This window comes from Cupressus sempervirens, chromosome 4, assembly GCF_028749045.1.
Source record: "Cupressus sempervirens isolate cs-2001-9-10 chromosome 4, ASM2874904v1, whole genome shotgun sequence".
NCBI lineage: Eukaryota > Viridiplantae > Streptophyta > Pinopsida > Cupressales > Cupressaceae > Cupressus > Cupressus sempervirens.
In genome coordinates, this window is record NC_143121.1 from 791,570,151 (window position 1) to 791,585,946 (window position 15,796).

Genomic DNA, 15,796 nt, shown 5'->3' on the forward strand with positions numbered 1-15,796 from the left:
GATACTCCTTAGGATCTGCTTGAAATCTAGCTACAATCCCAATTGCATTTGTTATATTTGGTCTGGTGTGAGTCAGATATTGCAAACCTCCAATCATAGATCTATACTTCTTCTGCTCTACTGTAGGTGTCATATCTTTGTTGGATAACTTGTGGCTAATTATCAGAGGTGTGCCAACAGGTTTACAACTTTCTAATCCAAACCTTTTCAATAAATCCTTTAGGTACTTAGCTTGTGAAATGAAAATACCATCACTATTCTGCACAATCTACAATCCTAGGAAAAACTTCATTTCTCCTATCATGCTCATTTCAAACTCATTCTTCATTTCTTCAGCAAACTTATCACTTGCTTCATTATTACCTCCAAATATGATGTCATCAACAAATATTACTATTATCAGCAAACCATTTTCAATTTCTTTCAAATATAAGTTACAATCTTTCGTACCTTTAGCAAATCCAAGCTTTGCCAAATAACTATCCAACTTTGCATACTAGGTTCTAGGTGCTTGCTTCAAACCATATAGAGCTTTCTTTAGTCTACATACCATGTCTTTGTCTTCTGGTAAAGGAAAACCTTCAGGCTATATACCTCTTCTTCAAGTTCTCTATTCAGAAAGGTTGATTTAACATCCATCTGATAAACCTTGAACTTTTTGTTTGTTGCATAAGCCAAGAACATCCTTACTGGTTCCATTCTGGCTACCGGTGCATATGTCTCCTCATAGTCTATGCCTTCTTGTTGTGAATATCCCTTACATACAAGTCTAGCCTTGTTTCCTCACAACTTTGCCTTGATCATTCATCTTGTTTCTAAATACCCATTTGGTTCCTATCACATTCTTGTCTTTCGGTCTAGGAACTAATTCCCATGTATCATTCTTCACAATTTTCTCTAATTCTTCTTTCATTGCTTGAATCCAATGATCATCTTTACATGCTTCATCTGCGCTCCTAGGTTCAACTTGATATATCAAACATATCTCCTCATTTGCTATGTTTCTTGTCATCACTGTAGTGCCTGCCCCTAAGTCGCATTTCTGTCATCCTTGCCAAACTCTTTTAGGCCAATTTATGTTTGATGATTAGTATTATTATTATTTTAGAGATTATCAGATGTTGTTTTACACTCAGTTTATTATATGATGAGATTACTTGGTACTCTATATTTCATGCATGTATGATGATTATTCAATGTTTTCAGTTATCGATGATGATTAGTTAGATGGTTTATTATCACACGTGCTTTCTTATGGATACTTACCCCATACTGCATGTGTATGGTGTGCGTGTTTGTTTTTATTTATATGGTGTTTCTGATGTGGTTAAGGAAGGGAGTCGTAGTCACCTGCTAGTCGGGATCTACACGATGCACCACTTCTTGCCATTGTCTGTTTAGCTTAGAATATTGTGTTTGTACATGCGTGGATTTTATGCAGGTTGCAGGTACCGGGTATCGACTTCCCTGAATTGCCAGGATGAGCGTACCCTATCGCATTGTCTCAATGGTAAGAGAGGGGAGATAAACTCTTAAGTCCAAATCCTAAACCCTTTAGCCAATTGTCCTAATTGATAATTAGGACAAGTATCTGAGTTAAGTACCCTCCGAATGCATCAAAAGATGTAATTTCGTGATTATAACCCTTTTGTTTGATTTGGTATGTGTTTTTCTATGTTGGGTTTTCGTATGTTGTTATATGAGTCCTTGATGTGTTTTCTATTAATTAAGGTCTAATTAAAAAGATTAATTAAAGATTTAATTTAATGGAGAATTATTATGATATCTTTAATATTTAATTAATTGAGAAATTAATTAAATAAAAGAATTAAATTTGGAGATTAAAGTTCAAAGATAAATTTAAAACAGTATAATATTTATTTAATTTAATAATAATATATTTGGAGTTCATTTTTAAATAAATGCTAAATATTATTATTATTTAAATTAATTAAATATGTTATCAATTAAGTTCTAAAATAAATTTAAAAGTTGAAAGATATTAAATTATTAAGAATTCTAGATCGCATGATCTAAGCATGAGTTTAAATTTGAGTAAGAAATTAAAAGATTAAATAATAGAAATTAATAACGTTATTTTAATTTCATAAAGTGCACATGAGATTAAAGTAATAAATTAATTTAAAATAGAAGTCAAGTGGTATATTAAATAAAGTTATTTAATAATTCAACTTAATGTGCATGAAAGTTGAATGCAAAATAAAATAAAAGATAATAAAGGTTATTTTGGAGTTAACTCAGTTGTGCAAAGAGTCTTCTCGGGTGAACGCACAATTAAGTGCCCCAGTTTGAGGAGAAAATTTGCTTATCACAACATTGGGGGTTCATTCTTGGGGGACACGAATTGGGACACGTTTTTGGACGGGAATTTTTGGGAGACTACTTTTGGAAGCAAATTTCAGAAGGCTGATACCAAAAAAGTTTTCCAGAAGAAGGTTACTGAGAGGAGCGAATTCTTTTACAGTTCCTGGAGATTGCATAATAGCATCAGGATCAAGTAGGGTCTTGTGTTTTTTATTATCGATTTACTATGCAATTATCCTTTCCTGTCTTCTTCGTGTCTAGGGTTTGTAAATCTGAATTCTCTATGATAAATGTTTAAACATTACGATATTGGAATTTATCAGATGCTTGTCAATAAACTTCTGTATACATGAGATTTAAATGGGAAAGGGTTGAATCTAATACCGAAATTCTAGATTAAAAGTTCGTATGGTTGATTATATTTCTATACCAATATAAAAAAAAAAAGAGGCAATTCTTTAATATATTTATATTAATATATTAAAGAGGAATTGAGTTAGTATATATATATATATATTTAAAACGAAATTAAATTTCATTTAAAAAAATTTTTTTTTTTAGAAAACGATTTAAAAACAAATCGCTGTTTTTTTAAAAAGAAATATACATTAAAAAAAAAAATATATATATATATATATATAATTATTGTTTTAAGTGGGGGGGAGTGAATCACCCGTACCCACCCCCACTGCCGACGGTCGACAGTACCTGTGTCGTAGGTACTGCGACGGCAGGTACAACGTACCTACCGCCGCAGGCTTGCGGCAGAGCCGACGGGCTTTAAACGTATATGGAAGGGTGTTAATTAATTCGATTTTTGTTTTATTATAATTTTTATTATTTATTAAAAAAATAATAATAAAAATAAAAAAAAACAAACAAAATTTTATTATTATTTTAAAATTTTTAATTAATAAAATTTATATATATATTAATTAATAGATATTTACTTATTAAATATTTTTATCTTTATTAATATTTAATAATTAAATATTAATACATTTAACATAGTTTGTTAATATAAATTTATTAATAATTTTGGTTAAATTTTAATAAATTAACAATTAATAAATAGATTAAAATAAGTAAGTAGAACAAGCAATCATTGATTAATTTAATTAAAATCAGTTTAATTAAGTTAATTAATAATGAATATTATTTGACTAAATTATAGATTTGGATTATTGATTTAATGGAAGTTATTATAGAAATGGGTTAATCGTAAGGGGTAGTTATGAAAACTTAGTTACTTGAAATTCGACATTAAACTGAAACATAAACCTTACCTTAGCTCAATAATATACTTTCAAATCCAATCTCTGAGACTTTGATGTTTTCTTTGTGCTTTGAGTGTTATGGGGTTGGTTTAGCGTTGACCAGTTTAGGTTGTCCCCAGAGGCTCGGGGTTGTGAATGTGATGTTATGATGATTTGTTCTCGATCTTTTCAAACCAACCAAGGTAATGTGATAGTATGCTCTATGATGGATGTATTTACTGTTTGTTATTGCTTTCCAGTTTCCTTGTGTGAAGCTAAGGTGTATGTATTTGAGATACCTAACTTAACCATTTTCGAGTCTCGATCAGTTATATTTGATAACCATTTTTGAGTCTCGATCAGTTATACTTGGATTGCTTTTCGGTCGCTTGAGAGGACTGAAGTGTTTGTTATGTTCTTGATGATGTCATGTTTTGACTTGACCATTTTGGAGTCTTCGATCAGTATTGTAATTTACTATTGGGATACTTTCTGGTTGCTCATTGGAGAACCATTGGATTTTGTGATTTATCATTGATGCCTTCAGTGGCTGATAGAGAACTGTCGTGGTCATATGATTATTATTTGGTGCTTATCTGTTGCTCATGAAGAACTGATGTAGTTTTGTGGCTTATCTTTTATGATGTCTTTTCAGTTGCTTGTATAGAACTGAGGTGGTTTTATTATGATTCTTTGATTTATGATTTCAGGAGCCTAGGGTAGGTTATCTATGTGTAGTGTTGGGAAGTGGCTTGCAATGGGGATCGCGGCCCTAAGAGGCTGCCTGGAGTAACCCATTGTAAGTTGTTTTAATAAGTGAAAACATTTACACTAAATAAGGGAAAATGAACCTAATAAGATAATGGTATGTTCTCTCCCATGCCTTGAGTGCTAGTACAGACTAAGATGGGGTAGAGAGAACGCTTGGTTACGACCTTGCATTCCATAGTATGCCTCGTCGGTACGAGAGGATACTAATGGCCGCAGGGATCAGTAGGGACCCGGGATTCCTAAGGGATTGCTCGGGTAACTTATACACGACTTTTGCGATGACACTTTCCCGCTTGCATATTAGGTTTCCTACGTGTCTTGTGGTACCTCTGGGATTTAGATGTCGATCTTTTTAGGAACCCTTGAGTTAGCATACTTATAGGATTTCCTGGACTTAGAGAGTATTTATGATTATAGGTTTTGTTATCCTATTTGGGACTTGAGACTATCTCCTCAGCGCGGTGGGAGTGGACCATTTAGGTTCCACGCGGTCGGGTGGTAGTGCTTTTACTCTTACCATTGAGATCCGTTCCGTGGTCACCGTGGCTGGAGTTTTCGTGATTGGCATTTACCTTCACTATGTTCTTGGATTATTATGATGGATGGTTAGATTTTATGATAGATGTTTTATCATTATGGATGTATGGATGTATCATGTATGGTGAATAGTTTCATATATTTTTATGGTACTTTGTATCATGAATTTGAGGATGTCGTATCTTTATCTTTACATATGTATATTCTTTTAAGCCTTTCATACCCTGTGACTTGTACAGTGGATGATTGAGCATTCCGAATTGATTTGCCAAGAGGCATTCGGATCAAATGTATATTATGGACATGGGACTTTCTGATTATTCTTTCATATGTATGTGATAGTTGTTAGACTTAGAATTAGTTAAATTTAAACGTGACGCAACGTCTTGGGATCCTTAAGAAATGTAACTTGCAAAGTATGGTTATTGATGATTACATGTTATTGCTTCCGCTACTATGTGTTTGATGTGTATGTTATACATTCTTACTTTTAAAAAAAAAAAAAAAATGTTTAGCAAACTTAGTGAAACTTTAGGTTAATTCTTTTGGGTCCCTTGGCGGGGCGTTACAATCACACCTTTGTCTTTGCTTCCAATTATGTGCTTAGGAGGGTGATTCTTTGTCAGATTCTTGTTAGGGGTAGGAGTTGACATCTCAACTCTTATCTCATCTCTAGGTTCAGATCTCTTCTCTCCTCTTTGCTCAACAATTAACACATCATTCTGCAAATTATTGTTAGTCTGAAAAAAAACTTTTGTATTTTGTCTAACAATTCCATAATTATCTTCTTCTTCATCTGAACTATAATCTACCATCTTTTCCTTAGTTCCAAACTTTTTATCAATCTTTACATTTGCGCATTCAACTATTGTCTTGGTTCTATAGTTAAAATATTTGTATGCCTTGCTTTTCAATAAATAGCCAAGAAACATACCTTCATCACTTCTTGAATCAAACTTACCAATGTCATCATCTTTCTTAATGTAACATTTGCTTCCAAATATTCTGAAATACTTAACTGATGGTGAATGACCAAACCATAGTTTATAAGGTGTCTTGTTCATACCTTTTCTGATTTGTACTCTGTTCAAAGTGTATACTGCTATATTGACTGCTTCTCTCCAAAATGTCTTAGAAACATCATTCTCAAACAACATCGCTCTTGCTGCCTCTGCTACTGATTTATTTCTTCTTTCGGCAATCTCATTTTGCTCAAGTGTTCTAGATGAGGATAATTGCCTTTTAATTCCATTCTCTTCACAAAACATGTTAAACTCTCTAGAAGTGAACTCTCCTCCTCTATCTGATTTCAAACACTTTATCTTAACACCATATTCATTCTCAACTCTATTCTTAAATATCTTAAACTTCTCAAAAGCTTTAGATTTCTCTTTAAGAAATGCTACCCACATCATTCTAGTAAAATCATCAACGAAAATCTTAAAGTACCTTTCACCATAGAATCCTCTTGTTCTTGAAAGGCCACTTAAATCTATGTGAACGATCTCCAGCTTCTCTATGGTAGTGAACTTCTTGCTAGGAAATGATTTTGTTTAGCCAAAATACATTATTTGCAAATAACATTAGTAGGCTTTGTAATCTTAGGCAAGTCTCTAACTACAAATGTACTACTAACCTGTACAATATTATCAAAGTTTATGTGACAAAATCTTCTGTGCCACAACCAACTGTTGTCCACTTTAGCTACTAAACATGTCATTTAAGTAGGATTCAACTGAAATACATTACCTCTGGATCTTGTGCCTGTTCCAATCAGCTTACCATTTTTGTCTTTGATAATGCAGGTCTTCTCAGTAAATTGTAATTGATAACCCTTATCCACCAACTGTCCAACACTCAACAAATTGTGCTTCAATCCATCAAAAAAATAAACATCGTCAGTGTTAGTTTTACCATCAAGAGTAATGGATCCAATTCCTATTATATGGCAGGCTGCATTGTTACCAACTCTAACAATACCTCCATCATGATTCCTGAACTTGACAAACTTATTCATATCACCAGTCATGTGATGTGAACAACCACTGTCAATTATCCAATCAAATTTCTTTTCCACTTGGGAAACTAGAGCTCTTTCTTCTCTAATTTCTCTATCAAGATCATCTTCTTTGATAGCCACAAATCTCAATTCATCATCACTTTCACTTTGACCTTTCTCATCTGATTCTTCATCTTCATTTGCATACAAACAATTTCTATCTCTTCTAGGCTTAAACTTTCCCTTATACTTTTTCTCTCTTTTAGGACATTTAGATGCTTAATGACTAAATTCATCACAAGTCATTTAAAGATCTTCTTACCATCTTTTTCTCTTCTCACAAGAAGGGCTATACCTTCCTCAATCTTCTTGTCTTCCTCAGACCTGCTGCTACCAGCAAAATCTCTACGTGTGCTTGCACTCCTTGTCAAATTAGGTCGAATGTTCAGGGCACTAAAAGTTGTTTCGACTCTAGCTAGATCTCTAGACTGTCTCAAATCTACTTCTACAGATTTTAATCTTCTAAGCAATGTTTCCTTTGTGAAATCCTTAGTGCAGGGCATTAATAGTTGAATCATCTAAGCTGCTTGCTTGAATGGTGGCATCAAAATTTTCAAGATCTTCCATACTACATCATCTTCTTCCTTGGTTCCACCAAGAGACCGAATTCTTGCAACAATTTCTGATATTCTACCAATATAGCTTCTTACAGATTCATCTTCCATCATCTTAGCATCTTGAAATGCACATATCCAATTCTGCAATCTTATTCTTTTAGCATGTGTATCACCTTCAAAAGTAGATTCTAATGCTTTCCAAATTTCATGAGATCTTTGAAGAGACTTTACCTGACTGTATTCATTCTTTGGAAGAGCTGATAGTAGAGCTTCTCTAGCTCTCATGTTACACGTGACCAAATCTCTCTCTGCTTTAGTGCATTGTTCAAGTTGTTCTTCTTCCACAATTGCCTTCTCACTCTTTATCAAGATCCAATAACCCAAACCCATGCACAATAGATGAGTCTTCGTCTTTTCCTTCCAACTGTCATAGTTGGCCCCATCAAATCTAGGACTATCCTTTCTGAAAAGGTTTGTCATCGATCTCCCAAAGTTGTTAAGCTTATCCTTCAAGAACCTGACGCTCTGATACCAATTGTTAGAATATATAGTCCACCAATATAACTGAGAGAGGGGGGTGAATTAGTTATCCAACTAATATCACAATTATCAACCTTATTAAACTTTAACCATATGAGCAATATAATCAAAAACCACAACAAGATACTCATACACAACAACACCAGATATGTTAACTAGGGAAACCATTGCTCTAAGGGAAAACCCTGGTGATGACAGTACCCACAAGATGATGTTCTAAGATAAATGTCCCTTGTTAGCGGATGGACCCTATCAGGAGTTTATGAATACATTTAGTACATATGAGTCCCTATTAGGAGACTTTGAATCCCTGTTAGGAGATTCCAACTCTGTTAGGAGTTGTGGAAGATAGCTGGACCCACTGTCCAAATAGCTTCAAGGGCAAGACCAATGAACCCACTGTCCAAATGATCTTTGTATTATTCCTTGCAGAATAATAGAATTGAAATGTACTTCCTTCCTCTTCTTTTGTCCTATCAATCAGACTTCTACTCCTTCAAATCTTGTAACCAAATCACAAAACTTGCATCCAATAATCCCTTGGATCGCTTATATGCATTTACCAAACACTCTACTCCTTTTCGTACTTTGCACTTTCTATTACTATTTTACAAACAAGGAAAACATCTTTCCTTTATACCATATCTTCAAAAAAATTCCTTCAATCGGCCTTGAGACTTTCCCAATTAATTATAACAAGATAATTAATTAATTACAATTACAATAGCATTGTCGGCTCACAGTCTATACAAAACTTCACACGTGTGATACTAGGGCTTGTGCACTTGCTGACGTCACCAATAGACTGTCCTCTATCACTGCCTAACCACGCATCTTCTTATTGCATCTCAGATGTAAGAGAGCGAACAAACATCAAGAACTGCTTTCCCAATACTCTGTCTCTAAACTGCTCTCTGTAAATTAGGTACAACTTTCGTACGTCTTCAACTTAGACTCTGCGCACTGAACCACATCATCAAGACACTGTGCCGAACATGTCCATAACCGCGCATCACCAAACAATCAAACCATTGTCCGTACGACTAAAATTTATGTCTACTACTCAGCCAGTCATTACAGAAACCATACTATGTTGACATCAATGACAAACACAGTTATGAATACAACATGTCAATACTCTCCAATGCTTAAGATACTCCCCCAAAGTAGTATCATCAGCATTCATGCTAATAGTATGAGTCTACCATAGAGACCATGGTGTTGGCTCGTTCTTAGACTTTAGTTGCGGTAGGAAGTTTCTATGTATTTGGAGAACTCGTATATTTTGTAATAAGTGAAGATCTTTAGTGTTGTATGTATCAGATATTTGGAGTCTTTTCATACTTTATTGCGTATGATCAATATCTGTATGTCATTTTCTGTATTAGTAGTACCTGTGAGATATTCTTGACTTCTGATTATTCTGATTATATAGCCAAAGTGATCGATTTGTGAGTAAGGTAAAAAAGGCTTATTGATTGTCTATTAAGAGTTATCAATCATAAGTGTGAGAATATTGTAATCATGTTAAGAATGTAATAAAGGAACTATTTTTTGGGTGTGGCTGGGTTTTTCCTTTGAGAATGAGGATTTTCCCAAGATAATAATTGTGTCATCTGTTATTTTATTTCTGATTGTTGCATTCTCATATTCTAGTTCAAAAAAACTTAACATTGCTGACTTTCATATTAAATTTCTGATTTTAATATATTAATTTTATTGTCCAATGTTCCAACTTGCAAACTTTGTAAAATGTCAACTAATTCTTTGAACTTTTTGTTTGCATTTTACATATATCTTTTTCATCTCACCTATTGTAAATGTCATTACCTGTGCTGATACGGACTCTCCTAGTATCGAAGAGATATATGAGACATTTGACAGTATGCTTGGAAAAATAAAGAAAACAAGTTTGAATAAGGATCCTATTTTGGGATCATATAAGCAAAATATTATGCCCATTGTGATGCAGAGGTTGAGCACAATGAGCACCTCACTTCATGTCACAACCTTTAAATCCCAAATGGTATGCACCAAGGGATGGAAAGGGTGCCTACATGTGACAACCAAGAGGTTTTAAATAGGCTAACATGGGTCATTGATAGAACATATACAAAAGAAGAGGCCTCAATACATTGCAAAAAGTTCCTTGACTTTGCAAATCTTTATGATACAATATCAAGTAAACCATAAACAAAGTTCGACGGAACTATATTAGCTCAAACTAAACCTATTGGATGGTGGACATAGCACAAGAGAGATACACTACAATTGAAGATTATTCACTTGCTTCCTTGTATAGGTTATTAATTCCTCTATTGCAAAGAGAGATCGGTCCACATATTGCTTTGTCCACTCCATCAAGAGGAATAGACTTAACCTCTAGACAAGCAAAGAAGCTAGTGGATGTCCATGGTGCTCTTTGACTTCACACCATCAAACAATAGAATATTTGACTTCAGTTTTATAGTGGATTATTGATCCCAAAGACATGGCCAGGTTGATGCGGAGGAGAAGCCAAAAGAATTCGATGGGATTCTATTGAATAAAGTGGACATTTGCGGTGGTAGTGATTAAAAAGACTCTATTTTTGATGTGGTACTTAGAGATGAAAATTTGAGGCCATAGTGTACTTCATTTTTTTTTTGTATTTTGATTTGCATATCATAGTTATAAGTGAAACTATATGTCAAAGCGTGCCCTTTAAGTAGTTTGTTATAAGTTTATAACTTGTATGTTTTTTATTATAAAGCAGCTAAAACTAGGGGGCTGGCCCATTACAACAGTGGTGGCACAACCAGCAAAAAGCCAACCAACAACCAGCAGACAACCACACACAGCACCCTTAATAATTTACATCAAAAACAAAAGTAGCAAAATAATGGTAATTAAAAGTACTAGGGATCCAACCCTTAGGATCAGCAGAGTTTAACAGTTTAACAAAAAGCATATAGGTGGTCATCGCACCATACCACCTATAGCCCAAAACAAAGTTTAACCAAAAAAACAAAACCATCAGCAAAGAATAAAAAGTGAAAACCAACAAAGTACCAAACACAGTAGAAAACAAAAGGTCACTAAGTGGCATCTTTTTTCTTTCCTTTTCCAGTCAAGAGCACCTTGGCCCAGTCTTCAACAAGGAAGCCATAGAGAAGCTTCGAGTCCTCCTTCCCCAAGCTATCCTCCTTCAACGCATCAGCCAACAGCTGCAGAGTAGTAGCACCCACACAAGTCATCTTAAGGGTGAACTTTGAGAACAGGGAGAAGCCCTCCTCCACAACATTGCACCTATCTTTGAGCTCCTAGAGATCCTTCCAGGTAACCTCCCCTTTCTCCTTCGTTCCCACCTTTAAGACCTTGCTATTCACCAGAGTTTTGTTGTTATCTTGCACCACAAAATTGTCAGTGGGGGCTTTTAGGTTAACCAGACCATCTTTTTTGATTGGGGAGGATATGGTGTCAGGAAAGCCAATCATGGTTTTGGAGTTCTCCTGGTTGTCAGTTGGAGGCTGGTTGATGGTGGCAAAGACATGGGTGGGGTCAAGGGAGGGGTCCTTGATGGGATTGTCCGCCTCAAAATCCCATGTACCATCCAAGGTATCATCCCATTGCTCCACCTCTTTCTTTGTTTCATCTTTCCCCTTCTCCTAGCCGTCCCCTGAGTTCTTTTCACTCTCCTCAAAGTTAGTGTCATCCTCTTCATCCTCCTGAGAGCGACAAGCCAGTTGCTTAAATCTTCCACGAGTCTTAGCAATTCTTCTCGACCTTCTTCTATCCCCACCAACTTCCTCATCCGAATCCCCAATTTCCACCTCCACCCTCTTTTCCATTTTAATTCTCTTATTAGTAGTCTGTTCCAGGGCCATCTTGTTCTTCCTACCCTTAACAGGGGTTTAGCTAGGGGAAGGCTGAGGGGTGGGGGCATAACTGCCACTCGTAAATTCCAAGCGTAGGGGAGCCCCAGAGGGGAGGACATTGTCAAAAGCAATCACACAAGATGGGCAAAGGGCAAAGAAAAATTGGAAAAGGCGAAACATGAGCCCTTGGTGAAGGATAGTGAAGTTGGCACCTTCCTTTTTTCTCTAACATCCATCACAATCTCTTCAAGTGCGTGCATTAAAAAGAAAGGAATGCAAACAAGCTCCATGTTACAAAAATGATTAAGAAGTGGGAAGTGATAAAAGTAATACACACCATGCCTTCCTTCTAGCGTCAGGTAATTCATGATCATCAAACAAACATCGTCCCAAGGTTCCGACAGTTTATCCCTCCTAAAACCATTGCGGTAACGGTTTGGGGCCTCATTGCCTCTACAGAAACTAGTCATACTTTCCTCATCCACCACCTTCGTAACCTTTTGCCATTTCCTCCCAGTAATGTCTAGTCCCGTCGCCATGGCAATAGCCTCCTCATTCACCTGAAACGTAATGCCATTAATGGTCACACGCCTATCCTTCTAGGTAGCAACAAATTGTTGCGAACAATTCTCATTGTACCCTGCCATAGCCTGCATGTAGGGTACGAACCCTCCCTCCTTCAACAGAATCCAAGTGTTCTATCTTTTGGAGAAGTCCTCCATTTTAGTGGGCTCCAACCTGTTTAGGTCCCCACCCATGTGAACAACTTCCTCAGCAATATCTCCTTCCTCAATCTCAGTAATTCTCATTTGCACCTAGAAAATCGCAAAGGCGAGGCTAGAAATGCAGTAACTAGTGGTAAAAAAACTCTATCTTATGCTTCACGAGACTGCGAATTCCAAAATGCACCAACCAGTTTAAAGTATCATTATAGGGAGTGTAAGAAATCCACACATAATAGCTTAGAAATCTAGCCTTAGTCATAATGTGATTTCTTTCCGTAATCCTGCCATAATGCCGAAAAATGATGGTGCAAAAATTGAAGCCGGTATTATTAATTGCATCCCCTTCTCTGTGCCCATTCATGAATTAATCCACATAATTAAACCTTGTGAAACGTCTTGTCAAACTCAAGATGATCTTAAGTATCATAATGATAGCAATTCCGCCAAATTGGCCCCTTCTCCAAAATTGGAAGGTCATCTAACCTGCTTTAGAGGAGTCTTTTCCCTATTAATTAGGGAATTTATAGAGTTAGGCAACGATTCAGCCCTCTTCCAGCTTTTTATGCTCTCCAAATCAAACCCCAAACCAACCAAGGCATCTGCCACCGCATTGTCTTCCCTGTAGGTGTGTTGTAAGTCATAGTGATCCAGGGTTGTGAGGTACTGCCATATGTCGCCCAATATGTGATGCAGGGCCCACCCATGCTGAGTACCCCCTTGAACAGAGTCAATGATGAGTTGAGTCCCCCTTTATAGTTAGTCTTTTCACCTTTAATTCCACAGCAAATATTAGCCCCCAAAGTAAGGCAGTAGCCTCCGCCACATTATTGGTTCCTTGACCCAAATGTCTCGAATAGGCAACCAGCACATCACCCTTTTCATTCCTCAGTATGCCTCCAGCTACCACTTGCCCTCCCCGCGCAGCATCACCAAAATTTAGTTTGACCATGGACCAACTGGGGGGAAACCAACGAGTACTTTTTCTAGCAACCAATTTTGAATTGTCAAAATTCTGGAAGTTGGGGAGAATATTCCACTTCCCAGCAATATCCACCTGCTTCCTACTCGAGGGTTCCGATGGCACTTTAAATTTTGCCACCATAACATTCTCCGTGATGAACCTACTCAAAATCTCTCGCACCACTTCCTCACCCCTTTCCTCCTCCTCGAAAACCCTGTTGTTTCTCTCCTTCCAAATACCCCAGCAAAATGTGGGGGGAGGAGATTCCATAGGACTTTGAGGCGTGGGTGGATGAAGGGGCAGTCCCAGTTCTCCACGAATTGTATGTTATTTTTTAATAGTAAATGCATATTGACAATAAATTCTGAGAGCACTTCAAATTATGTATTAATTTTGGAAAATTTGAATTGATAATTCAGTTGTTTGAAAATTTGAATTGATAGTTCAGTTGAACACAAATGTCAAGTGTTAAAAGTTCCATATGTAAATATGCATGCATCATCCATGTTTCATATAAATACAAAACACACGCACATATATATTCTTTATCTAGCCCTCATCTTTGCTGTCCCTAGCTGTCCCCAAAATTGGCTTGAAAAATCAGGGACGCAGAAACACATACCCTTATCCCCGTCACAGAGACTCCGGGTAACCTTAATTATAATCCATACAACCTGAGAAGTCCTGACTTGTCATGTTTAAATAGCTGTTTTAAGAAAGGAAAACAACTACTGTTTTATCGTCTGGGTACGGTAAACTGTGTTGAAACAGTAGAGGAAGAAAGTTGTCGAGTAAAAGAACCTAATGAATTAAGAGCTCCAAATTCCTTAGCAGAGATGGCAGTATGATTTCATAAAAAACCAAGAAAATATAGATATAGATGCGCATACAATTTCTAATCGACTATTAAATGCCAACCTGTGATGCTTCCGAAACAGAGGCCATCGTACGCCAGTGATTTGATTCGACAATTTGATGGTGGAAACTTCCTGTAGATGCGGGATTAGTTAGCCTAATTGACGATCGTGCATTGAATGGATTTGCTTTTGTATTGAATCGGGTTAAAAAATTAACAGATTGTTTCTTGGAAATGAGAGGAGTTATTAAGAAAATATGGGAGTAGGTGGTGGTACATCTAGTCCAATTCATGCTGGAAGCCATTGTTTTGGGTATTTCCCACCTTAGGGGGCAGTTATGAGAATTATGGAATAAAATAGCCACCTAGAATTAGGAACAGTGAAAAACAACTAGTTTTTTAAGGACAGCAAGGAGCTATAACCACTATGAAAATAAGACAGCTTTGTCGCCAAAAACACGAGGCCAAAATTTAAGATGGATTTTTGTGCGAGTGTTCTCGGTTCTTATTTGTAAGCAAGGTGATGTGTTTTATTAATTACTACTTATAGAGGAACAAAGTAAGTTGAATTGAATTTTTAGTTCCTGCCTACAGCAGGATACTATTGCATCTGTTGGGTGCAATTAAAACTTTATAAACAACCGATCACATGAAAGAAAGAATTTTGCCAGTTGACATGTATTTACTACAGTTCATACATTTATCTATGATTTTAAAATATGTAAAAAATTAATTATCTTTATTGTCATTGGTTGGGAGTAAAAATAGTAAAGAGTAAAATTAATTTTCATTACATATAGATTTTTCAAACACTTTGCAAATACATTGATTTATAAGAATCAATCAATGCATTAATTATAGTTTTATCTTTTCCACATTTGTAACAAGTGGATTAACTTTTTAAAAAACTATCATTTTTATCCTCCACTTCACAAATGAATGTCCAATCAAAAATAAATTATTACTATCTATTTTTCTTCCCAAGTTCAAATATGCATATTTTAATCAAATATAGAATTAAACATTATATTATATATTTGTATTTGAATTTCTAATTTTTTTAAAATTTGATTTTTTAATAAAAGTAGTTAAATTATTACTATTATTTTTTTTTTATAAAAATAAATTAAACAAACAATATTATTTTTAAATTATATTTTATAATAGTGTTTGTAATATGTATAATGGATAAGTTTTGCAATTTAAAAATTATATCATTTTTTATTATTGTTATTATTATTTTTTATTTAAACAATTTATATATAGTTTAAATATATTTAAACCTTAAATATATATTTTAATATTAAATTAATAATTATATTTTATATCAAAAAAATATACTAAAGGAAATA

The 15,796-nt window shown here is 35.3% G+C and overlaps 1 protein-coding gene across 2 annotated transcripts in view; it reads right to left on the reverse strand.

Moving 5' to 3' along the window:
- Positions 1-14,961, reverse strand: part of LOC149563778 (FMN binding protein) — a 112,142-nt gene extending 97,181 nt beyond the window's left edge. For both annotated transcript variants that reach the window (XM_089826905.1, XM_089826906.1), the window contains exon 1: positions 14,507-14,961. In XM_089826905.1, the coding sequence (XP_089683031.1) occupies positions 14,507-14,749 (243 nt within the window). In that variant the 5' untranslated portion in view covers positions 14,750-14,961. The remainder of the gene's footprint in view (positions 1-14,506) is intronic.
- Between the last annotated feature and the right edge of the window lie 835 nt (positions 14,962-15,796).